The sequence below is a fragment of the Nylanderia fulva genome, unplaced genomic scaffold, assembly GCF_048542155.1.
Source record: "Nylanderia fulva isolate GAGA-0341 unplaced genomic scaffold, ASM4854215v1 Scaffold24, whole genome shotgun sequence".
In the NCBI taxonomy this organism is placed as follows: Eukaryota; Metazoa; Arthropoda; class Insecta; order Hymenoptera; family Formicidae; genus Nylanderia; species Nylanderia fulva.
In genome coordinates this window covers 2,015,779-2,043,000 of record NW_028190304.1, presented here as the reverse complement: position 1 = coordinate 2,043,000, position 27,222 = coordinate 2,015,779, and the positions used below count along the sequence as shown (strand labels likewise).

Below are 27,222 nucleotides of genomic sequence, written 5' to 3'. Positions count from 1 at the left end.
TAATAAAAAGCTTAATAAATATTTGAAAGTGTTATTTAATACTGAAGTTAAAATCGATACAGCGGGTTCTATTTTCGAGAAAAAATTACAAATTATACTAATACATTATACAATAGTACTGTATAGTCAATGAAAAAAATTTTTTTTATTTTTAATTTTTCCATCTATTTGAAACTATTATTGAATGAATTAATTCATACATTTCCAAAATTGATTATCTCATTTCTATATTAAAATTGAACCGCACTGAAATTTTCTATCGGCTAATTCTTATCCGAGGCTTACCGATCCTTTGTGGAGTGGCATCACTAGTCTGTCTGAGCACCGCTGGTCGTAGTCCCTGGCTAAAGTCCCTTAATGATCCGTCACTTTGACTACGGCACGTGATCGCTAATTGGCCGAATAAATCTCGCAAATCTTTCCTGGCTCGTAAGCTGAACGATCGGAAAAGTGCGACAAACTCCACAAAGTTCAATTGCGTTTCATACATGATCGAAGTGGTACGTGCTTTCACTTGCCAAGTGGCCTCTGAGCCACCAGGTATACTACCGGATCCGTTCTTGTCCTTTTCTCTGGTAACACATAATAAACTAAGCGCGCGTTATTAGCATATTGCTCAGAAATTCAAATAATCATATATACGTAATTCTTTTTAATTGAAAATTTAATAAGTTTATATTGAATATATATCATTTTTTAATTACAAATTTAATAAGTTTATATTGAAATAATATTTAATATTCACCATTTTTTTTTACATTTCCTGAATAAGTTTTATTCTGCATTTTATTTCGAACTAAGTTTTTTACTCAAAATCGATAAGTAAAAAAAAATAAATTTAGACATAAATAGGTATATATTAAAAAGACGACGTACTTTTGAAAAGTGGAGTACGGGAGCAAAGAAGCGACCATACGATCAGCGGAACCAGGCGGGCTACGCGGTGGAATTCGGTCTCGACTAGTTCTTGGCGATGCTGGTAGGATCCTTGTTAAAGATTCTCTACTCCCCGTGATATGACGAAGCGGTGTAGTCGACGATACACCTTCTTCCAAGGTCGTGGTGTTATATTGTTTTATACTCAAATCCTATCAAGATTTAATTCGAATATATAACTATATATAAACGAAAATAAGGTACACGATTTTTTTATTATACAGAGAGAATTTTCTCTTAAAATTTACCCTGAAAATCACATGGTAATCATAGGATAATTTGATATGGAAAAAATTTTATAAGAGTTTCTCTGATTAATATTTACCACGATAAAAAATATTAATCTACCAATAAGATATGAAATGTGTTCGATTAATTTTACTATATACATATTAATATTTTTTACTGTAATAAATATTAATGAGAGAAGCTCTTCTAACATCATATTGTCCCACGATTACCACGATTTTCAGGATAAAGTTTAAAAGAAAATTCTCTGCGTGTATAGAATTATCGATTTGCATTTCGTGCAAAAAGTGCAAACCAAATCTATACGTACCTTGGTTAAAGCATGAATATTGCCAATAGATTTCGTCTTTTTGCCTTTAACGTTTCGTCTACGTAGAGTGCTGCTGCTCGTTGGAGATAGTGTGCCAACACTTTCTGTCATGGACCAGTCGCGACCTCCGAAAACGCGGATAGCATCGGCTGTCGTCGGTTGTTCCAAGCCTTCTATCGGCTGTTCGAAGTAGGAAAAGTATAATTGGAGATATTTCTCTTTCAACCAGCGTGATCTACGATCTGTTAGTTGTTGTTGTCGTTTGAGGCCTCGCAGTATCCAGCATAATCCCATATACCATATTCTGAAAGCCAAACCATGTATACACGTATTATGCATAATTTGTATAAACAACCATATATACACAATTATATCATATATAATTCCACAATAGTTGTAAATTATTAAAGAGAATCGACAAAGCACGAAATATATATGGTGTAAGCTTGTTATTATTATAATTCTATATATACAATTTCTCGATATAATACACTATTATCGCATTATTAATGTACATATATCATTATTAATATATCCAATATTTTGGAGACACATTAATATATTAATTCATTTTTTGCGTAATCAATTATTTATTACAAATATATTTCTAATTTTAAATTAGATTGTGAAATAAAATACAATAACTTTCAAATTATTTTTTTTTTCTAGATTAAAATTAAACTAGAAACATTAAAAAATAATCGTAAAATTCGCTATACATATAATAAAACACTAAAATCGTTTACACGAATACTTTTCGCATTCTACTAATTTTCTAATAGCGAATTCGATTAGATGCACTAGTGCACACTGAGTGCACATAAAGATTATTGCACACAATTTTACAATGACATAAATAATTGAAAAATTAAAATAATTAAAGTAAGATCTATTATTATTATTATTTATATTGAAGAACAATAATAAAGCTCTTACTATTAATTATTTTCCTTCTTTAATTACTTGTGTCATTGCGAACTTGTGTGTGATAAACCTCTATATGCACTCAGTGCATCCAATCGAATTCGCTATAAGTTTTGGAGACACATTAATATATTAATTCATTTTTTACGTAATCAATTATTTATTACAAATATATTTTTAATTTTAAATTAGATTGTGAAATAAAATACAATAACTTTCAAATTATTTTTTTTCTAGATTAAAATTAAACTAGAAACATTAAAAAATAATCGTAAAATTCGTAACACTTACTTGTTAAGAGAGGGAGGGCAGAGTAGGAAGATCAGTCGATTGTCCGGAAGATTCGATCCATACATGAGGCCGATACAGGAGTCGGAGCCCGGTAGGCCGTATCTCTTGCAGATGCTCCTGAGCTCAGCCTCTCGGTCGCGATCGCTGCAGCCGATCATTATTTCCTTCACCGATCCCAGGTCGAGGTATCCCTCTTCCAAGGTGACAGAAGCGCAATCGGTTTGCGGCTGCGCGTACCTGCCGACTAGGCCCGCCGGTACCGTGTCCTCCGGGTTCGAGGTCAGGGAAAATTCTCCGAGAGCGGCGCCGCCGACTTGCGCCGTTTTCAGGGGACTCCAGGGTGGTCTTTCCCAGACGAAGGTGCTGCAGGCGCGATCAACGCGCGCGAACACCAACGCCGTTCTCGAAGTGCCACCCTCGCAGTCCCAGTGCACCAGAGTCGTGCCGTGGTGTAGCACCTGAAGTAGAAAAATATGGAAGATGTAAATTTAGAAAGTGTCAATTTATTATAAAGTAGTAATATCGCTGCGATATATTTTGTATCACGTCAGTTTAGATAGAAGTATCACAGATTTTTAACAGCATAGCTTGTAACGAAAAATAACGTTTAAACTTAAAAAAGAAATAATCATTTTCATTTTAATTTTTTGTACCGAATGTAATTCCGGTCTCGAAAAGTTTTCTCGTGTCACCATTCTTTTTTACATCATAAAAACTTTAAAATTAAAATTGTAACTGTAAGTGTATAAAGAGAAAGGAAAATAGAGTTTTTATCGTACATCGGTAGAAACATATATTTCATTTGAAATATGTATAATTTGTGATATGTTTGTATCCGTCATTTCGCTCAAAGCTGTTGTTTCGCTGGTCCTTTATACAATTGGATTTCACTACTGTAATGATATTATTTTCCAAAACGGGGCGTAGGCGCCTGTGTGGAAAATATAAATATATTAATTTCAGAGCGTGCAAGGCATTTCGCTATTACGAGGTCGTTTTTGCAACTGCGTCACACCAAGCTTCTGTCCCGACAAAGTATGTGCGAGACGTTGTGAGTGCATTTATAACACTAATGGGACTTGTAATGCATTTATGACGGCGTTTATGCGTTTCTCTCCTTCTTTCTTTCTCTTTTTTCTGAATGCAATGCAGATACTTTTTACGCGTTCACAGGGTGTGCATGAAATTGTTTGTTGATGGATAATTGCTGGAATTCACAATACACCGCGACATATAATACACAATGAATACTGCGCTTCGGATATCATTAAAAAAATATTAATATAATAGATTGGTATCAGAGATATTGAAATTTTGACGAGTTTAATGTTACATGGTAAAATGTATTTTATATACAATTATCTCATTTTCATCGGCATACAAAAACAGATAGAATTTATACGTGTCGAAACTCAATAATCATACCACTTTTAATGAATTTTAATTTTTCGTTGATATCAATGTGAATAAATGAGAAAGGTGCGTATTTAATTAGTTAATTTGTTTAAATTTATATCGTAATGTCAGTGCAATCTTTGTTTATCTTTTACTTCATCTTTGCAATTACATTAAATTATTCTTTAGATTTTTTACATTTGGCCGACGCAATTTTTCATTAAAAAATATTTTTATTGAAATGTCAAAAGATTATAATTTTTATATAATGGTTTATTAGAAATATGCCGATTCGAACATAAGCTTCCATTGTGTTTGACATTTGTCCGACATTTGAACTTCTAACAATGCTTTTAAAATTATATAACTAAATATTCAATTATGTAAAATATTTCAAAAATATATGCTTTAATTTATTAATTTACTTAAAAAGAATAGAATTGCCAAATATATAATGTTAAAAATAAAATATTAATTTTTTAAATCAGAAAGATTTACATCAGTTTGAAGTCAAAAGGTTTGATAGATGAAAATAATCGCGATTGTTCGTGACTGAAGCGCGCGATACTCAACATTATCGCCATTATTGTGTATATATCGCAGAAAACGGGCTGTACGTTCACGTCTGGCTATATGTTTACATTTCTCAGATACTTAATGGTGCTAAATCAATTATTTTTACGAGATACCATCATTTGTAGAGGGATCGGGTCGAATGAAATAACGTAACTTCTTCTCGAAATAGCTACATACACATATCTTACTCGACGTATAGTCAATAGATCACACGTTATTTATTTAGTAAGAAAAAAACTCTGTTTAACGGTTGAGAGAAACGACTCACGATTATCGTTTGTACTGGAATTTCATGACAGGAGGATAACGAATTTATTCGTTATGAACCATTTTCTCCGCAAATACGTCGCGTTCCATTTTTCCCTCTTGCCACTCAATTAACGCTGACAATTGGTGGCACGATTCAAAAGGATGACCCGGTTTTTCGTGCTGCGTTACATTTTTTTTTTTTTATTTTTTTCATCGGTCTCGCCAGTTTTTTCTCCCTCGTTTTCTCGTTTCTCCCGCATATTTCTCTGTTTTCTCTCTAATTTCCGCGAGGCATACCAGGAGTATGGGCGTTAAGGCTGGTCCCTTTGAAATCCTTTTGACGTGCGGCAATCTACGTACTGACGGTATCTCTTATCACAGTAGCGCAGCGTTATAGAAGCTACATAGCTGTGATATTAATACATATTTCGAAATATCGTTCACGAGAGTAAAAAGATATTTTTACGTTGTGTATCGATTTCTCACGCGTTCTTTCAATACTTTTTAATGGTATAATTAATCTGTGCACTCTATATATGACTTTAATATACTCTTACATATGTACAAATTATTTATTCTTTATTTCGATAATATATATAATATATTATGTCACAAAAACAAATAGCAAACGTGGCACGAAAAGTCAATATCTGGCCTTCTTTTGTGATTCGTATAGCTTAAACGGAAAACTATATACGATCTGAGGATCTCGTATCGTTGCTATTTCTCCTCGACTATCGATATCAAAGAAAAAAAGACGTGTTTATTTAAATTTCAAAGGCGGCCTTGGATTACGTGGCAAAATAGCGACAGGAATTTCTCCCTAGCGTCATGTGTACTTAAATGAAAAGAGAACACACGAATCATATCTTGGATTCATTTTCAGTTATATAATTTTACATCGATTGAAATTTACAATTTACACTTGGTTTGTAAATTTCTATTCTTTATATTCTATTCGCATAATATCAGGCTCAAAATTGATAAGAATATCTTTTAAATTTATAAATTATTATTTGTATTCAAATTCTATATATTACAGCCTAATATACAGTTCATTTCTGGATTTGTATCGATCATGATTATAATAATAGTAAATACGAATGTTATGTCCTATTTAAGTAAATGGAACTGCTTCAGATATAAAAGACTCTTCTTCTATATAAAAGCTCTGAATGTGATATCGTTTTTCGCTTTATAGTATTTCAATTTTTGCTTTTCGGGTATGTAGGTTTTTTTGTGACGTTATATTAAATTCATATTTACTTCGGAGCTACTGCACACACACTTTAGTTAAAAATAGAATAATATTTTTTATTTATTTTAGATAGAAAGGGAAAAGGAGAGATACTCGCGACTCTGACGTCAAACATTTTCCATGAACGTTAGATATTATAATTGTTTTGCCTTATTTGTCGGAAGAAATGACAGTTCAAAGAATCATTTCCACAAAGGATTGCATTGCACGAGAGGGTCTCCTTTATTTCGCGGCAATGCTGCTAATTCGCGACGACGGTCATTGGATCTCTATTGTTCGATGATTTTTTTTTTCCTCGTAACGTGTAATCTGCTAATTACCCATTGTTAAACATTATGGCGCGATGTATAGATCACACGGAAAACCACGTCAATGTTACTGCACGTCATTATCCGATTCTACCGCAACCGTAACAGAGCGACGGGATCAAAAGCGTCGCCGGCATCGCGTCGCATTGTGCAACAAATCCTGCGCGTTCAATATTTGCGATGCACTCCACGTGCAGTATCGCAATGTCACGTATACGAATTGGCAGTTTCGTTGTATAACGCAATGTCTCGCAGTTCCAAAACGACGATCTCAGATAGTGTGTGTGCGTGTGTGTGTGTCTGTCTGTATGTGTGTGTGTGTGTGTGTGTGCTCTCAATGAGTGTCTGGATGCGACATAGGGAACGAATGTCATCTTAAAGCGGAAACTGCATGCATGCATCGCATTGAATCTTCGCTAACTGTTGTTAACAGTTATATCAAATTTCATTAAGTTGCAACACAGTAATTTTAAGTAGAATACACGAGAATTAAACAGGGTGTCTAGCGGTGAGGAAAATCTGGAAAACCGGGCATTGTCAGGGAATTTTATAAATCTGGAATTGTCAGGAAATTTTATTATTTATCTGGATTTTGTCACATTCTACGTTTGTCTCAATAATTTGAAATTTTTTATTAAATAAATATAAACTTTTCCTTGATTCCTAGTACGCTAATTTTCTGTGTTGTTAAAAATCGATTCATCTACAGCGTGTTTGTTAATTTATATTTTATATTTTCATCGTCGTGTTATTTTATTTCAATGTGTTTGATAGAGATAAAACTAAAAAATTTGATATAATATAAATAAAAAAGGTGGTTATATTTAAATAGTTTATATAGTGACATGTTTGTTTCGATTATCGTACATAATGCAGATTGTATAATTGATTTAAATTTTTTTTAAATTTTTGACAAAAATATCTCGAGAATTTCATGATTTTAACATTTAATTGATTTATCATATGCAAATGATATATTTGGAAAAAATAATACTAAAAAGTCGGAATTTTTTTCATTGAGTCTGCTGGACACCTGAATTTAAGGGAAGTAATTACTTGATTAGAAAATGCTTATCTTTTGTTATTCTATAAAATTTCATCTGTCTCTGCATGAAGAACAATTTGTGAGAGTATCATTTATTTATACAATTGTGATTCGTGAAACTGGCCGAGAGCCTCCTTCATGATACGCGATATCCGCATTTCGGATAATGAAATGCGCAGATTGCTCGCAGAATGCAGCAACATACCTGCAGAAGATGAAGATCCATGCCGGCGTGCGGCGCGGCAACAGGAAACAAAGCGACTCCATGATCGATCTTGATCGGCTGTACGGGCTTGTAGGAGTCCAAATCAAGATGATAGTCGTTCTCATCGCATTCCTCCGCCATGTACGTTTGCTCGATCGCAGTCGTGTGAATGCTCAGGGTGCGATGAAGGGAGTCTGTAGTCGCGTCTCTGCCACGAGCATGTCGATGCTTAAAAAAAAATAATTCCTCGGTAAATTACAATATTTAACATATCGCGCGTATAGGTACATATATCGAAAAAATTGCTCGATGTTTTTTACATTTTTATACAAATATTTTATATTAGTTTTGAGTAAATGAATGAAACAAATTGTTGGATTAGTGAAATCTGACGTTGCATTAATGTAATATTTACTTGAAGCAAGCAAGTTTCTCGTGTGTGTGAATCTGGCATATTATTAAAATCATAAATAATTGAGAGTTTTAATTCTATAGAGTTCTTCAGTTTAGTTTAAACAAATAGTTTTGGCGATTAAAGAAAATGCTTAAGGATAAATTAATATGTCAACTTCACGCAGCATATTATTTTATTTTGTGGCATTTTCCTTATCAATAATTATCAGGATTTAAAAAAATAGTTCTACATGAGTTCTAAAGAATTCTGCCTTCTAAAATTTTTTTTAATTAAGGTAAAATTAAGACAATAGGATATCTATATCTATAAATATTGAGAAAGACCAGTCGATTTTCGAGAATGATACTTATAAAGCTATATCTTTTTGAACGAATCTCCTCCGAGTTTCAATTAATCATTATCTATCGTTAATTCTAGCTTACGTATTTATATTGTACATGTTATGATGCAAAATAATATAAGATTATTCTAATATATGTATGTATTTTTTTGTTACAGGTAGCCTTGCGATTCACGCGTCGTGTCGGGAGTGCCGTGCAAAGTTTCGCATGTCGGGAGTGCCGTTGAAAGTGTCGGGCGATCGTAATTATTCGTTATTTTCGCGAGTGTCGTGAGTGCTACAAAGATCCAAGAGAGGAGGAGGAGGCCTGAGAAGGCATCGGGCGACAGCGGAGCAACTATAAGGTATGTGAAATAAAAATTAAAAAATATATATCTATACACTCACACACGTGTATATATATAATTTGAATATTTTATTTTCAGATCAAAGTGCTGTGTTCTACAACTCCGCTACTGCCCGGTATCGGTGAGTGAGAAATGGTTGATTTTTAAACATTTCTATAACGGTAATAGGGATGTATGAAGTTTCATTTTGTGGAAATTTATAAATAATTAAGAATTCTGGCTTTATTTTTAATAAGTTTAAATAAATAATTCTGGTGATTAAACTAAAGAAAATGCCAAAGAAGACGATAAATTGATATGCGAATTTCACGCAACATCACATTGTCTTGTGAAATTTTTCTTATCAATAATTGTACAAATTTAAAATATTTATCCACAAAAGTTTTAAGAAGAGTTCTGGCTTTTAAAAATAAAAAAATATTAAAATTAAATAAACACCAACAAATCTTACACTTGAACAAATCGAAGTAAAACGCCGCTCGATTTTCGACAATTCTGATTATTACGAAATAATTCTGATATAATTCTGAGCATGTACAATGTCTCTAAAATTAAAAATTGTTTAAAACAAATATTATATCCGAAAAACTCGTTTCGAATACAGAAGTGAGCTATTGGCTGTATTTCAAGAATTTAATTTCTTATGTAACAATTCACAGAAAAATGTTCAAATTATTTTTATCATCAGAACTCTCAATTATTTATCTATAATTTTCCGCAAAAGGATATGTTAGCTTCACACAAATTTCTCGATTATTTGTGTTTTTTTTTAACTTTGAATGTAGCATGTTTATTAGTCTAGTAGAAATCTTGAAGGTAAGTTTGTCGCGGGAACACTCTCTTTTACCTTGTGAAAGAGGGCGACTTTGTCGAGAACGGCATTCATGTCGTGTACTATGGGGTTCTCCGGTTTGTTCGAGGAGCCGGTAGTCCTCGAACTCCATCCCGACGGCGTCTCTGTGTTACTCTCGACGGCGATCCTGGCGGCCGGCACAGACAAAGGCACGTGTTCTTGAGGTTCGCTCTCCTTAGCGCTAGCACGTGGTGACTCGCGATTTTCTCTAAACCCGTACTGAGACTGAAACATTGCGAGCCAAGACAATAAGTCGTCGGAAGTTTCGATTAAATATTTGCTCTGCAAAATTTATCCATATTATATCAAAAAAAATATTGAATTTTACGCTTTGTGCGATAATAATAATTGAGAAAAAATTAATTTAACGTGTGTGTGTTGTTAAAATAAATTTTTTTTAATAAAAGATTATAAGCAATAGAAAAACGTATTGAATTTCAACGTACATATTTAATTTATTCAGATATTTTCATTTCAAATAATAATAAAATTCCTATAATTCTCATTAAAAAATATGATATATGAGAGTATATAACTTTATTAATTTTTTGAATAGTATTTTTCATACATTTTTAATTTGATCATTTTTATGTTTATTCTATACATTTTCATTATAATGAAAAATAAGAGGAAACTAGTTCATGAAAATAACTATCAACAATATATTTTAAAATAGTTACAATGCACACGAAATTAATTTCACATGACGTAATGTAACGCAATATAATGTATCGCAAGCAAATACATACAGACAGAAAACTAGCGACAAGAGGAATGTACAGAATAATGATTGCAGGTATGTATTAGATTGTTTGTTATCGTGATATGCGTGCGAGATGAACATATTATATGAGATTACGTCAGAATGGATTAAAATGTATGATATATATCGCAAACTACGGGAAGTATCTATATAATATATATAAATTTTCCGTATCAATTCCATTAGGACGATGTAACGTTTCATAATCTGGATCGCAGAATTCGCGAGAATTTTAAGTAACGATTGCTATCGCTTCGTATATATGTTGTTATTCCATTTTACGTGATAACAACATGCTTCGAAGGGACTAGCGATAAGACATTGTTCATTTCAAGGATGCCCGGATTCGATAATTCGAGTAACGAAGCTCTCTTTGTGTGTCCAAAGAGAACTTGACTTTCGAGAATCGATAGTTTAGGACTTTGTCTCGAGATGCACCCTCGAAATCTTACGTGTTCATCAACAAGGGCGCCCCTTTAGATTTCGAAGAGTAGTAACATGTAAAGGGCTCTTTTGCAAACGTAAATTCTTCTCGACGATCTTGTAATTATAAATAGCACTGAGAAACTTGAGAGAGATAATTGACACGTCCTACTTCTAATATTCTTGATTCTAAATATATTCTATTATTTTTAGAATTTCCTATCAGTTTACATACATTTCATAAACCATGTACTCAAATTAATTAATTCTAATTAATAATTATTTTGAATTTTAATTAAACGAATTTTTTTCATGAAAATTAATAATATGTTATATTAATAAAATTATTTTTTTGACATTTCTCTATTCTCGTATATCACGTATTTAACTGTACACTCATGAATTGAAAAAAATTAATTCAAATTAAATAATTAAATCTAATTTATAACAAACTTTTCATTTTAATTAAACGAATTTTTAAATAAAAATCAATAATACGTTGTATTAATAAAATATTCTTTTTTGACATTTTTCTTTTCTCGTATACCACGTATTCAACTGTACACTCGTGAATTGAAAAAAAATGATCGCTTCATTTATTTTCCTTTTAACAGTAAAGGATTGAAATCGCATGGCTACGAGGCTAATTGTTTACAAACTGATTTGGCTTCTATAATGCGCGAGAGCAAGAACTTTAACGCGGCTTATTATCCAATAACCTTTAATATATCGGATATATTGTTCCGCCGAGATACCGTGTCAGAAGGTGAACGCTGTTTCGCTTTATCGCGCCTTGCTACCACCAGCTGATCGATTCGCCGTCGAACGTCGAACAGCATCGTCGCTAAGTCGCGCGATCCAAATTGCAAACATGCCGAAGCCCTCCGGGAATACGCTTGAAAGTAGGATAATCCGAATACATCTTGTTCGACTTGCTCCCGGCAAGGAAAATACATTCGATGTTAATTTGGCTCTCGTGAAGAAAATATAGAGGAATCTGCTCGTCGCGTTGTAGAACGACGGTGCTACTTTTTTTGATCGAAAATCAACCTGACCACCCGGGCAAATAAGAAAGGCGAGCAAAATGCAGGGAGATTAACGTTTAAAGGGTCGGAGAATATTTCGTATCGTATAAGAATTTTACTTTAGGAAGGATCCGCTTTAAGGAAGATATTAATTTAGTATCCCTTGAGGTTATCTTAAAATGAGATTTTTTTTTTTTAGAAATGTCTTTAGACACAAAATATTCTTTTTTAGTTTATATTTAAAACGAAGAAAGATCATCCCTTTTAATTGTTTCTTTAAGAAGGTTTAATTTGTTTTGATGTAGGTTTTCAAAGTATTTTATGTCGCTGCAATATATGTGATCTCACTTCTCAAAGAACTTAATGTCTAATTAAAATTTTTAGATTCAAAGCGACTAATTTTCAAATATGTAATTAACTAAAAAAGTCTTCAAAAAATTTTAATTTATAACTTCTCTTTTTTCTTTAATATTCATTTATAAAATATGGTATACGTGTTAATGGAGTAGTCTGCATTCTTTTATAACAGACGCAGAACTAATAGAATAATACAATTTAAATTAATGGAATTTTTAATATGAATTTGTCAAAAATTCTCTTGTACGTTCAATTTATCACTGTTTCCGCGAAATGTATATTCGTTCAGAATATTTTTCTTGGCATATTCGTAAATAATAATGCGAATACGGCGGTAGAGAGAGAAGAGAGACACATTGTATACAATATCTGGTCTTTTAAAATTTAAAGTTCGAGAATATCCGTGAAGCGGACGTGATGCTGGATGAGCAAAGTGACTTTCGCAGTGTCTGTTGTTTAACCTTCTCACTGCCCTCCTTTCCCGCGTTCTCTATTCCCCGAGGTATACATTTACGTGCCAATAAGCAACGGGGCAGACCAGAAACACGGAGGGATAACAGAGCGATGCACATCGGCTTGGCATACATCTTAGTACCGCGCCGATGTCGATTTGAAATTCTGTCTGCGAGCCGCGGCATCCCATGCCGTGAATATGTCCGGTTGGCAGATTATCTTCTCTAGAGAGAAAGAAGGAGGAAGGGGAAGAGAGAGAGAGAGAGAGAACGCGACAATGAGATAACGAGATTCATTTAAGTTGCATCTTGGATAGTCCCGAGACAAAGCGTGGTGTTTACTTGGCTCCTACAATATCGATCGTGTTGTCATACTTAATCGAATGTAATTAATGATTAGCTTAGCAAGATGCAAATGATCGCTTTACAAACAGCTTTGCATCTCGCAAGTTGTACATTTTGTGTACTGTCAACTGTGTCATCAATTTCTTTATTGGTATAAGCTTATCTAATTACATGATTTATTACAATACATTCGTGCGCGAAGAGAATTTTCTTTTAGAATTTATCTCTTAGAAAATCATGGGAATTGTGAGACAATTATGTATGATATTGGAAGAATTTTTTTGGAGTTTCTCAGATTAAATATTTGTCACAATAAAAAATATTAATATGTACATAGTAAATCTTATTGTGATAGATTATTAATATTTTTTATAAATATATATTATTTAGAGAAATTCTTATAAAATTCTTTCAAAATTATATTGTCTTACGATTAGCATGATTTTCAGAGTAAATTCTTTTCTAAAAATTTAATTTACAATTTTTTTAATTTTTAAAATTTTTTCTAACAATAAGAGAAAATTCTCTTGGATATCATTTATTTTGAATAAGATATAAATAATTTTTCTGAACACTAATCTATAAATAGATTTTTACAACATATTATAACGCAAATTTCGTCTAGTTTTATCTTTCTAATGTGAAATTTTAATTTGAAAATCTGATTTTCTATTATTTACCATTAAAATGCAAATTTTAAAGTTTACACAATTTTGAGAAAATCGTTGAAAAATCGATATTTAACAGTTGACAGATGTTGACAGTTCCTATCTTTGAAAATATTGCGAATTTTGGAGAAATCTTACACTTACATCAAATTAATGTTACACTCGTTTTCGCAATAGAACGCAATAGAAGATACAAAATTTTATAAAGATTACACGATTTTACGAAAAATTGACGTTTAACAGCTGACAGATGTTGACAGTTCCTATGTTTGAAAAAAAAGGCAAATTTGTTTAAAAACACAAATAATGTTACAAGAATATTTGTTTTCGCAATAGAACAATTCATATCTTTTTCGAAGGAAACAACACTTTAACTTCGCACATGGGATCCACACGAGTGGAAAGTCTAATTACAATTAGACGGTGGCAAATGCGTGCTTTTAACTTTCAACGGCCAGGGGGATTCCGTGGACTCGTTGCGCAAGTTAACTTTCATGAGCTACTCTTAGAGGCAGTGATTTTCGTTTGCGGGAGCACAACGTGTGTTTGCTCTCACCGTCAAATAGCGTGACGCTATAAAAGGCGAGGAAGACGACGACGCGGCTATTCTGTTCTCCGATGATGATCGTTAGCGACAAGAGCAAGTAGTTTCCGCCGGCCTACAACCATCGTAGCTGCTGGAGGCCGATAGAAACCCCTTTCCTTGTCGTTTTTATGGCTCAACCTCCGCCAACGCTCTTCCGTCACGGTGCTATTCTTCGTAAAAAGCTCGTCGAAGAATTTCTTTGCACGATTCTCTCTCGCGATTGCGCTCGAAATAATCTTGCTTCAAGCACAAACTATTTCTCCTCCACGATTCAAGGGCTTTCTTGCGTCAGTTTTGACAGATTGTCGGTGAAATTGTTAATCATTAAAATTAATAATTATTTAAAAAATATAACAATGTATTTTTTATTTTATAATGAAACAAAATTTAATGTCTTTTGTAATTCGATTTTTATCTTAAGAAACTATCTTTTCAAGTAAAACTTTCGTAAACTTAGATATGCAGGCCTCTAAGTTCTGACATAAATTTTCTTATTTGTTCTAATTTCTTATCAGTTCCTTTTCTTCGGCTGAATTCACTATAACAAAGTTGCTATCTTTAGACATAACATATAGTAGTGACGGGACAGAAAGTAAATTTGCCGTATCATTGACCTTTGTCTACTTTTTCGGTTTTCAGCAGTCTTGATTGTGATGCACTCGAAGAGATATATCGAGTTTTATCGGTGAACTATTTTGGCCGATTGCCAAAATATACGAATTCTTTTGCGAGAGTGTTCCATTATTCACAATCTCCTCGATTCTTTTTTTCTGCATATGTCGTATCTCACTTGATACGATTCAATGAAAAAAGCCAAACTGTTTGATTAATTGTTGAATTGAATATCGCATATAATTAATCTTCTGCTCGATGAATGCACAAATCTTGTTCTGTCGAATCGTCATCTTGCGTTGACGTGATCTTCTCAGCAGGAAGGTAGCATCCAAAATTATGCTCGATAAATTATTCGGCGTTTGAAAAGAGCGAGAGCTAATGTTTTAATTATTTAAAAATGATGTAGATCTGTTTAACGACAACGTAGAACATTCACTCGTGCAAATATATGTTTCTGTTTTACATTTAAAGTTCACACACAAAATGCGTTCTATAAATAAAGAGTAAGACATATTCCTTGTAAGAATTTACCTTTGTGTAGTATTCAATAATATCTCGTAGCTCGCGCAGAAAGGCTCCGAAAAATGGCACCACAGGACATTCTGGCATCGCGAGAGCGCGAGCGAGTGCACGCTCATATTCGGAAGACAGAAGGGCGGAGGAGAGATATTCCATAACCGGTATAGGCTCGTTCACGCTATGCCAAAATGGCTTTAGCTTGTTGGTTCTGAAACAAAAACGTACACGTCCCTATAAGACGAGAGACATTTCTTTAGACATACACGGAGAGAATTTTCTCTTCAAATTTGTTGACCTTAAGGTCAACTGGTAATTTTTCGACAATATTGGAAGAATTTTAGGAGTTTCTCTGATATATTTACCATAATAAAAAATATTAATCTTATTGTGATAGATATTGATATTTTTTATTATTTTTTATTAAAAATTAATAAATTATTTATAAATATAATAAAATAATAAATTCTAACAATAAGAGAAAATTATCTCTGTAACAATTAAAAGATAAATAGCTATATACTAGTAATATCATACTATATGATACATATAATTTAAAATTTTTTATATATATTATATTAAATAAAAGAATGTTAAGAGGGATTATTTAAATTATGAAACGCGTAAAAGATTTAACGGATAAATCGTTGGTTAAGAGATTAGCGAGAATTATTTATATAAATGAGATTTAATATTTTGACTTTGTAATACTCAATTGAAGTAACAACGTTAATTCCTACTTAATATCTCAATCTTATACACCAACATTGCACTGTGGTTTACCCTTTGCAAAATTACTAAGCTTAAGTTCATCTAAGCTAAGGTTAATTTCAGCAGTTAATGCTGCACTAAAAGCATTGATTAGTCGAATGCGAAGTTAATTTGGAAAGAAGGAGATTTTTGTCTTCGAAATAATGGGTAAAATTTGATAGAAATAATTTTATTTTTTTTTATTGAAACGAGAATTAAAGCTACAAATATTCATTTTTTTTGTAGAAGAAAAAATGTTCCAATCAGAAATTTTATTTCTCAAATTTTGACACGTATTGCATCTAACGCTCATAATACGAAAGATCATTATTTGAGAAACGCGAAATTATTGAGAAAACAAACATCTAAGCTGAGGTTAATTTTAGCAGTTAATGTTCCACTAAAAGCATTGATTAGTCGAATGCGAAATTAATTTGGAAGGGGATGAAAAAATTGTTTTCTTCGAAATAATGGATAAAATTTGATATAAATAATTTAATTTTTTTCTTGAAACGAGAATTAAAGCTACAATAAATGTTCCAATCGGAAATTTTCTTTCTCAAATTTTCACGCGTATATTACATCGAACGCTTATAATCCGAAAGATCAATATTTGAGAAACGCGCAATTATTGAGAAAACGTTCGCGTCAGTTATAGCTTAGTACATCGTAACCGTGCATAGCGGTATATAATTACGACAGTTTACATTTACGTGTGCCGTATACGATTCGAAATTAAGCCGGCTCGATGCTTCCACCAGTATCCGGATGCAACAACATGTCGCGCGCTGTATGCAAACAGCTTGTTCCGCTTCGCGTATTAGCGGTCGTTGAAAATCGAGAAGCGTTTATTACTACGGCGTTAATTATCTTCCCTCTTTAAGCGTACCCTCTGGAGAGCTCTGGGTATGTATAGCTTTGCGAATGGTTGAAAACGTTTCCGAGTAACGTAGGACAGTTAGCTGGCTCTCTCCTACAACTACGGTCGCACTAAAACGCTACTCCCGCACGAAACTTTTTATCTGCTCATTCGCAGGACGGCGCAGGATGTGTGTTGCTTTACAGTGGTCTCGGGCAATAAAAAGTATTTTATTTCCGCGCTGCTTTTTCCGATGGTATAACAAACGTAAAGGTTTTCCTCGATGCCACTTAAGACAAAATTCGTTCGTTCGTTCGTTTCCCGGAACGAGTATAAAAGGCACGCGGTGACATTTAATGACGACCAGCGTCGTTATCCGCTGAAAAGGATACGAGGAGTGATGACCGAACATCGGGGCGTAAAACGTCGGGACTGCGGATAAAAAGCCCTTTTCTCCATCCGTGGAAATTTCTATTATCAGGGATGTTACGCTCATCGGCGCAATTTCCTCCGCAGTTTCCGAGTCATCGATTGAAACAGACGATATAGTTATTGTAGGTATTTCGGTTAGGGTCAGTAACTACTCGATATATACATTAGGGTGGTCGTTATATAGGTTTTTTCAAAATTTTAATGTTGGATGGTCGTAAATTAGCTCTAAATGTAGAAAAAAAAATCTCTAATTTTTTCAGATTTTTATTTTGAGTCCTGAGTCTCCCTGTTGGCATGTAATTTTATTAATAATTTTATTAATACCACAGTTCTGCAGCTGCTTCTGTCATCAATTTTTGTTGTAAATAGTTTGAAATTTTAGTGAAAAAAAATTGAAACTATTTGAAAATACCGAAAATATAGTATAAAATAACATAAACTAGTTAAATAATATAAATAGCGGAATAGCCCATATAATATTTATGACTATCTTTTATGAAAAATTAAATAATTTTGTTCACTACTTTTGCAGCTGACTCCATCTAGAACTGAAGTAAATTAAGTATTTTTTCAAATTATAAAAAATATAATATAAATAATATTTAAATAACATATAAATGAATAAATAAATGAACTGATATAAGAATATAACATAACACGTGTAAACAGGGAGACTCAAGGCTGAAAATAAAAATTTGAAAAAATTAGAGAATTATTTTTTCTACATTTGGAGCTGATTTATGACCATCCAACATGATGTTCAATTTAACGACCACTCTAATATACATGTATCGAGATCGAGATATACACATAGTGTGTAGGTTAGCACGTTTTATTACAACTGTATATGTTACCGGGGACAAAGATCGGTTAGAAATTTATCAATGGGGCGCGAGGAAGTCAATCTCTCTTGAATTCTTCAAGTGGAAATAAAGTTCCGATTCTTCTCTCCCTTTTTTTCCTCTTTTCTCGTACTTTTTTCTCTATCAGAATAAATTTCTGGAAGATATTTACAACGCAAAGAGAGGACGTTTTCTCCATTTATATTTGCACGTGGAATATTGGGATCAGAATTTCCAAATATATTTTTCGTTGTAATTTTAGAATCAGCAAGAAACTTAAGGCCGGCTCCACAAGAGGTAATTTAAGGCTTAAACCTTAAGAAATTGACCAATTATGATCAAGTATGAGAAAAATACTGTGATTAGTCAATTTATTGAAGCATAGAGCTTAAATCACCTATTGTGGACCGGCTTAATAAAGTATTCTGCTTCAGATGTCGGGATAAAAAAAGCTTGTCTCCTCGTGAGAAAATTTTCGAATATTTTTTCCCTCTCAAATAACGATATTAATTCGATTATTCTATATTTTTATACCTTCTCACACACATACACATATATATTCTCGTCACGCGTAATGAAGACGTAAATTAAAAAAAAAAAAAAAAAGAAAAATAAAACAATGCAAAATGCAATCTCAGAAAGTTTCATTTGCAAACGGATTCGCGAACAAAAACTTCAATAAAAGGCGCCCTTTGACGCTTAGATACGATAACATAAAATACGATGATTAATCAAATTTCCTCAGTCGGGAACTCCTTTCAAAGGGGCGATGCGTTTTCAAAAACTTTTTACGCGAAATGTTCTTTGAAACTTTAAAAGTTTAACATGCAAATATCGCTTTGTACTTTTTTCCGCGGCACTTCTCTCACGCCAGGCGAGAATTAATTGTTAAATAGGATAGGAGGAACGATTTTACGGAAGAATGCGCAAGTTGCTTGTACTCTCGCTCTCTCTCTCTCTCTTGTTGATCTCTGAGAAATTAATGACACACATTCATTACGCGAATTTACTTCTCAACGCGAGATTATCTTATTCTCCTCGCGAGGCATCGGATTGAAAGAGGTCGCAGTTCCGAAAGAGTTCCCTCGCGAAATAATGCGATTACGTCGTTCAATCGTTTCGGGACGTGGGCAGAGCATCGAGTTGAGAAACATTCGCAGAATGAACTGTGTAGTGCTCGATAAAATTTTTATGGAATGCTCTCAATAAAGCGAATTGTCACGAAATGTCACTTTGGCTTGCAACAAAACACTAATCTTACTAAAAGAGAGATATATAATAATATAATTTTTTAATTTAGTGAATTCAACAGTAAATATTTTTACACGATACATTATTTTTATTATATAATTATATCGTCTTTAAATCGAGTGTAAAATGATCTTACTTTTTATGCTATAGAATATCTCGAGTTTTAATTTTTTTTATTGTTTTTCTCTCCTTTTGCATATACTTTTTTCAATAACTTTTTAAATTTTAATTTAGAATTAATCTTTTCTTAATAACAGTTTAATCATTCATGGCCATTTTTTGTTTATGAATATTAAATATCTAGGTGCTCTCATCTCAATTTAGATTGTTATCGTGCTAAAGTTTACTGACCGAAATATTATTTAAATTAATATAAACTAATAGGAAGCAATCTCTGGTAAATATACCTATACAAGTTTTTATATCGCGCTTTGAGTTAAGGACTAGAAACTAAAAAGTAGGGCACTATATTGATTTTTTAGCATCTTTCCTTTAATAAAATATTACGTATATATAAATAAATAATTATTAATGATTTATTTAGCAAGTATTTTTGAACATCTATCCGCTGATTTTTGTTATGATTAGCAGGTGACTTATATTTCTCATTTCTTTATCGTTTAATAATAATGTGTTTACTATCACTTACTCTGATAAGATATGTAAAATGTACGAGATAGTATAGCAAAGTATGGGAACATAGCCGGAAGCAAATCGCATAACATTTATGCTTCAGCCATGGAGTAAAGGGAGTCTGCTATAAGTATTTCAATCAAGCTGCGAACATTCTCCGGTTTGAAATCCAAGCTCCGTTGAAAGTTGAATTTATGTATAGCAGAAATATGTATACGAATCAAGTCGAAAGAGAGAGAGTTTAATACAATTTACATAATACGTTATGCAATGACGTTAATTTTCCGAGAAAAAATCTTAATCGAGAGAGTAGGTACACATGTTTGAAAATATTTAAATAATGCGATGCGAGATTCTCAAAATATCGGAATTTTACGAGGATAACGTCTAGGGGAAGCAATTATAGGACAAGCATGTTTTGATGTTCATAAGGCGAGTCTAGAGAGATCGAGCTGTTCGAGGAACACTTGACCCTAATGATCGTCATCTTATGAGATGGATATGCATCTCCATAGAAAATTGGTAGTCGAATAGGGATCGTAACTGTGTTACGATCGAAGTCTGAGGGGATAAAATATCTTTGATCGCTGGTTCGTCACAAATTTCAGATACACGGCTGCGAAAATATCAAAGATTTTGAAGTAATCAAAGAATATCGTTATTTTCCAGGGATTTAAATCTCTATCAGGATTGGATCTTGTCCAATGAAGTATAATACATAGGATACGTTTGAAGAGTATGATACTTGTTTAACAGGGTTTTTTTTATTATTTAACTACCGGAAAGATCTGAATATTTTTTGCCGCTGCTTGATCACTGCTCGCGTTTGGTACGAACTTTATTCAGCAAAGAAATTTCCTTGTAATCGTATCAAGCACAGTTTGATCCGATTTGTGAAGATACTACGATAAGTTTTTATCGATGAAAATTCGAAACTTAACTCTCGGTTATAAAACAACTATAAGAAACTTATTGCCGTCTTACTGTCTTACTTATTATTTACTTAGTAACACATGTTAGCTTTAATAAAAACATAAATATTGAATCTTTTTATATTTTAAAGCGAATGAATTTTGTTTTATTAAAGCATGAGTGGTTCTATATAATAATTGCGATGAGAATATTCCGCTTGAGAACTTTTTTCGATTTTTTTCCATAAATCTTTAAATAAGATGAGAATTTTTAATTTTCTATTTATTAATCGCGCATTAAAACTGCAATAAAATTGTTAGAATTGTTAGTTGCTGTACGTTTGCGAATATAAATCTTTATTATGATACTCGTATTATATATCTTCCGAAAATATATAAATTTTTGCTAATTTAATTTTTCATAAATTCTAATGGAATTTTTCACAGAACGCAATTATACAATAAGAGATTAAAACTTAATAAACACTTTTTATCTCTATATTAAATTATACAGATGTTAGCTATATAGAGTCTAATTATCGGTTTTTTTCTGAATTTATTTGCATGTTATTTAATCTTATTCTCCAAGCAAGAGATAATTTTTCTCATAGGATGGATAGTTTCTCTCGAAAAATTATACTTTATAAGTCTTGTTTATCAAAATGTAAACAGATTTAAAATGCGTTACAAATACTCTTAAAATTGAATATTTATTATTTTTCATAAATATTGAGGTAATTTTTTTTCATAGTTTTTTATATTTCACATTTATAATAAGACTCGACGTACGTAGGTACAATATGCATTCAAAAGTTTATTGTTTTATCTTTGTTATAATAAATCTGGAAAGGAAAGCATTTATTCTTTTAAAAAAGTTTAAATTGTAGAAAAATATAAATTCAGAATTAGATTGGAAGAAGATTAATTGAACAAGAGCGATTTCAGAAGTCGCGATATCATGAATAATAAATCCAGAAAAGTTCCAGGAAAGTCTCGAGTTTGGATTAGTGTCGCAGATCTTTTTATGGATTATATGTTTTACAGATCCTTTCCAAGGACGTGTGTAATTTGTTTAAAATTCTCATCTTATTTATTTCAAGTATGTAAAAATTGCAAATTTATAAAAAAAAATAAATAACAATATAAATATTATATGTAATATTAATATTTTTCAGCTGCGCGTGCACATAAAAATCATAACTTTGCAAAAATAAAAATTCATAAATAACTTCCTATGAAAAATAATTCCATTTCAAACTATTAGCTAAATTGTCTAAGGTTAAACATTACATCAAAATTTCATATGCGAAGCATGTATCGAGATTTTGTTGGGTGAGACGTGAGTTTAATATATTGAAAATATTTGAGAGAAAATATTTAAATTTTTTAAAATATGAACTTTTTTAAAAATTCCCTCCAAGCATGGTAATTTAATAAATGAACCAATTGTGACGTAGCGTAATTACAGTTACGCGTATACGCACACGCGTGGCCGACACTGTAAAAAAAAATATGTAATATATTACACAAAAATATGTAAAATTACATAAATAATAAGTGTAAAATTACACGATAAATAATAGAAATGTTTACCTTTTCATTATTTATCATGTAATTTTACATTTATTATTTATGTAATTTTACAAATTTTTAATGTAATTTTACATATCTTTTTTACAGTGGAGGGTCTAAAGTCTTGAATCCGATCGCAAAGTAGTCTTTCGTAATGATCTATCGGTGCCGGGAGCAACTTTGTCCTTGCGGTTAGATGCTTACGCTAGGATGAAGATGGATGGACTTCCGTAATGCGGCGCGAGAACAAGAAATTATATTATACGACTTTCGTTGAAGTACACACGGGGCTGACTTATGGACCGTAATAAAGTGAATATTGCAGGAAACGGGAGATAGAGCGGTTCAAAGATTGATCTTTTAAGTTAGCCGGATTTAACAAGTCGACGTTCGCCTAGCGTTAATGGCGCAGACGTTACGTTACGTATACTTACTTCAGACCGGCGATTATCTCCATGGCTGAATTAAAGTTTCCGGTATTCCAACAGGTTAGCGCGACGCGTAAAAGACAAGACAGCACCGCCTGTCGTTCCTCTATCGTAACACCGTCGGTGATTGCCTTTGTGACCCATGAGCTTACCTGGTTAACAAATTTGTGATACTGATTATTTATTGCTGCAGTTGAAAAATTGGTGTTAAAAACAGATATCAAATGTTATACGGTTCACAAAAATTTTTGTGTTAATTCAATATAATATGGATATGTTAAGTGGTGACACAAATACTGTGTTAATATTTTGACGCAAAATAAATGCAAGGCTCGAGTAATTTAAAATAAATTTTGTGGAAAATTAACAAAGTTTTAATGTAAAAATATTAACTCAAAATATGTTAATTTGAGATTTTATCATCCCCACTTGTATTATAAAATAAATCATTTTTATTGTGTAAAATTGAAAATAGATAATATAGCACATCCCCTTTTCCAGTTAACATTTAACACTCAATTAACACAACAGCAATAGGTTAAATTAACACATGAATGTGTTAAATCTTTAACACAAAAATTTTAACAGGGGGACCGTTTTAACAAAAAAAAATTTCTACTGTGTATAATAATTAAAATATCTCGATGTCGCTGAACTGAAATAATACATGTCTGAGATGCAATTTTGACAATTCGCATTTATGTAGTTGTGTAATTTAATAAATAAATGAATAATTTACACGATTTTTTCTTCTACAGAATGTATTAAATGATATGCGAATCGTTTTATTATAAAATTAATATTACAGATTTATTAAATTACAGCTTCGCGCAAATTTGCTTTAACGTTTACTTATCAGTTCAGTGACACTACGATGTTACGAGAGATAAAACACAAGCGACGACAATAGTAGGGATTGAATTATTAAAAATTTAGTTTATTAGTTTGTGATTGTCTTTTTTATTGACTTTTATTGGAATTTCGTAAAAATAAAATAAAAATAAAAATTATCGCTTTTGCGCGAATATTGCGGTTCGAGTCGCTATAAATTTCATTTTAGAAAAAAAAAAAAAAAATTACGATCTATGTTTGCAAAATAATTATCGACGAGCGGCGGAAGAATTATTTATTCGATCACTTAACGCGCAATTGATTTTCGGACAATCAATATCGTCGGAAAATGTCACTCAGAATTTTCCAATGATTCTCTCCATCCCCGAGGCTTTTGTTTAGCCCGACGATAAAGAGAACGAATGTGGAAAGAAGAGAAATGGAACACCCGACGTTTTCAACCTTGGGCGAGAATTTAGAGTGGAAAATGGCAGATGGCACGGTGGGTAAGCGAGGTCAGGTGATATCCGCATATATGTATACACGCACGAGTGGAGTAAATAGGCGAAAGTGTCGGATGAAAACGTCGAGAAAGCCACTCGAGAAGTGGATACCTCATTAAAAGCGGCTGATGAGGGTTTCCGCGAGACTAAAGACCGGAGGTTCTTGGCGTGGAGCTTTCACAATTGTGATTCGCGTCCATTACTACCCTCACATAAATGCACGTTGTAATAATATTTCGCTTATTAGGGATGAATTTGCGAGACGTTCTCCGTAATCATTGTTTCTCACGCTGAGGCAATGCAAGCCGCGAGTAGTTAAGGGTATTAATTAAAGGGAAGGGACCTATGTACCCCATTAAAATGATTGATAAGGGTCTGCACGGGCACTGTGGCGACAGGCCAGGAAGTGAGCTCCTCGGTTTGGGTCGAGTTGTTGATGGTGCTGGGTTTGCTGCAGCTGCGACTCGGCGACGGGGGTGGCCTGGCAGGTGGTTTCTGCGTGGTCGGATCCTGCTCCACGTGCCTTAGGTACTCGCTCGGCGGTACCTGGTAGAACAGCTGGTACTCGATTTCCGTCAACCTGAGCGCCACCTCCTCGGGGAAGTGCAGCAACTTGTGCAGATCCTCCAGCTCCTCAGAGCTCTGAGGCGGCTGCGGCTGCGGCCGCTTCTCCAGCTCTGAAATGTTGATTTTAGCATTGTACTTTTCTCCATTTTCTCTTCTTTTTTTTTTTTTTTTTTTTTTTATACGTTACGATGTAACGTCGAAAAAGATACGCGAGAAAAAATCAATGGAGCTTTAGCTGAGAATGGAATGTTATTTTTAATCTTGTTACACGTTGTGTTAAATAATATATGTATATATGTGTGTAGATATTAAAGTTATCTTAAAATTGAAGATTCTCTCTTAGGCTATATTTTTGCGGTTTATTTTTCTCGTTTTTGATATAATGTTAGCTATATTTTTATTTGTGTTTTTAAAGTTGTAGCATAATTTGAATCTGCTTGCACTTACAAAGTTATACAAGATGAATACTTAAAAATACAGTATGTAACTTTCGAGAAAATGTGTCAAACTTTTAAACTTGAAATGTGGCATTATGTGTCGAAAGGATAGGATTAAATAGTTTAGCTTTAACAAGATTATATGATACAAAAAATGAGAATATAAGACAACGTTAAAATACTAAAATAGCATAAATATAAAAAGAGAGATATATGTGACATATTTTACAATATTTATATATATTATTTTTGTCAAAGAAGAAACTTGAAATACATAATCTTTGTTTTCAAAATAATTATCGAGCGAAAGAATCATTTATCGATTACTTAACGCGATTATTTGGACAATCAATATCGTTGAAAAATCAATATCGTATTCATCTATTCACATATTAAAGTTTTGAAGCATTTTCGGGAAAATTTACATTTAAATTTTATTTGATTGACGCTTGTAAAAATTTAGTGGAAATTATTTTAATATTTGCTAAATTTTTTTCTTTTATTCATATCACACGGCGTAATTATTTTCAACGTGTTTACATCAGAATTTTCACATATACATATATTATAAATATAAATTCCATCTGTTTAATGAACTACGATAATTTTCATATCCAATTACAAATTTAAATTCAATATTAGTGTGATATTTATTAAATTAATCGTTCAAATTACAATTTAAAATATGTGAAAATCTGGGATTATTAATAGTGAATATTTAAATCAAAATATTATATTTCACGCTGCCGTGCATCTGGCCGACATAGTTAGTGATTGCAGTTTCGAGCGTACCAATTTGTGTGAAAGAAACACGGCAATTTTTTACCTATCGTTTAACATTTGCCGCGCGCAAAAAGGTCAGCTTGATGATAGTTTTTCGCCGACGTGAGCGATGCACAAAATTCGACGCGACCGACGAATAAAAGCACCCTTTTAGGTCTTCGATGAATAATTCCACGCTGCGGGTATCGAGCTCTCTATCGTTGATGCTCCAAAATAAAAACACAGTTTACGATATTTTGAATTTCGACACCCGGTACGCGAAACAATCTAACTACTAGATATAAAATATAAATCAAAGAAAAACAGAGAAATATATGTTTGCGTAATCAGACATTGAAATTCCATGACATACGTATTTAGAAATTGAAATTCCATGACATACGTACTGCACAGATTGTGTTTTTTAAAAGAGAAATATATCTTTCTCAACCAATAATTTGTTTCAATAAAAGAATATTTCTTTTATGACATTAATACAAAGAAAAATTTGAAACATGCGCGTATGAAGTTGCCAACAATTTCAACCTGACCTAGTTCTCTAAAAAAAAAAAATAAAATAAAATAAAAATAAAAATAAAAACGATTAAGAATGCCGCGTCTCGTTAAAATTGAGTACTGACATAATGCATGCTTATGAGACGGCACAGAATTATGCGAGTGCATTCATTCGCAGTGACATTCGTAGAGTGCCACAGAATAATTCGAGGAATCTCGAATATTGCGAGCCTCCTCGTACGTACTTGCCTCCAGCAATGGAATAATATGCAGAAACGCATATTTTTCTTCCGTCGTGCTGGTAGTTATTTTTTTTCTACGTAGGATAATCATATCGTCTATATATGTGCGCTTTGTTGAATTTAAAATTATTTCCAGACTGTCGTATAACTTTTTGTTTGTTCGATTTCGCGTTACTTTTTGAAATAATGCCATTCGAGCAAATAACTGCGTAAAAACTGTGTCAAAGGAAGATAG

The 27,222-nt window shown here is 32.6% G+C and overlaps 2 protein-coding genes across 2 annotated transcripts in view; one reads left to right on the top strand and one right to left on the bottom strand.

The window, feature by feature from the left end:
* The window catches only part of LOC114934257 (1-phosphatidylinositol 4,5-bisphosphate phosphodiesterase epsilon-1), a 144,370-nt gene that overhangs the window by 8,739 nt on the left and 108,409 nt on the right, over positions 1-27,222 (bottom strand). Inside the window, exons 6-14 of the mRNA XM_029306917.2 lie at positions 24,815-25,140; positions 23,136-23,281; positions 15,467-15,662; positions 9,696-9,926; positions 7,747-7,974; positions 2,711-3,168; positions 1,496-1,799; positions 877-1,088; positions 286-590 (exon numbers count right to left, since the gene is read on the bottom strand). Of these exons, the coding sequence (XP_029162750.2) occupies positions 286-590; positions 877-1,088; positions 1,496-1,799; positions 2,711-3,168; positions 7,747-7,974; positions 9,696-9,926; positions 15,467-15,662; positions 23,136-23,158 (1,957 nt within the window). The 5' untranslated portion in view covers positions 23,159-23,281; positions 24,815-25,140. The remainder of the gene's footprint in view (positions 1-285; positions 591-876; positions 1,089-1,495; positions 1,800-2,710; positions 3,169-7,746; positions 7,975-9,695; positions 9,927-15,466; positions 15,663-23,135; positions 23,282-24,814; positions 25,141-27,222) is intronic.
* LOC114934258 (uncharacterized) overlaps positions 8,931-27,222 on the top strand; it is a 204,613-nt gene continuing 186,321 nt past the window's right edge. The window contains exon 1 of the mRNA XM_029306922.2: positions 8,931-8,969. The gene's annotated coding sequence lies outside the window, so the exon portion shown is untranslated. The remainder of the gene's footprint in view (positions 8,970-27,222) is intronic.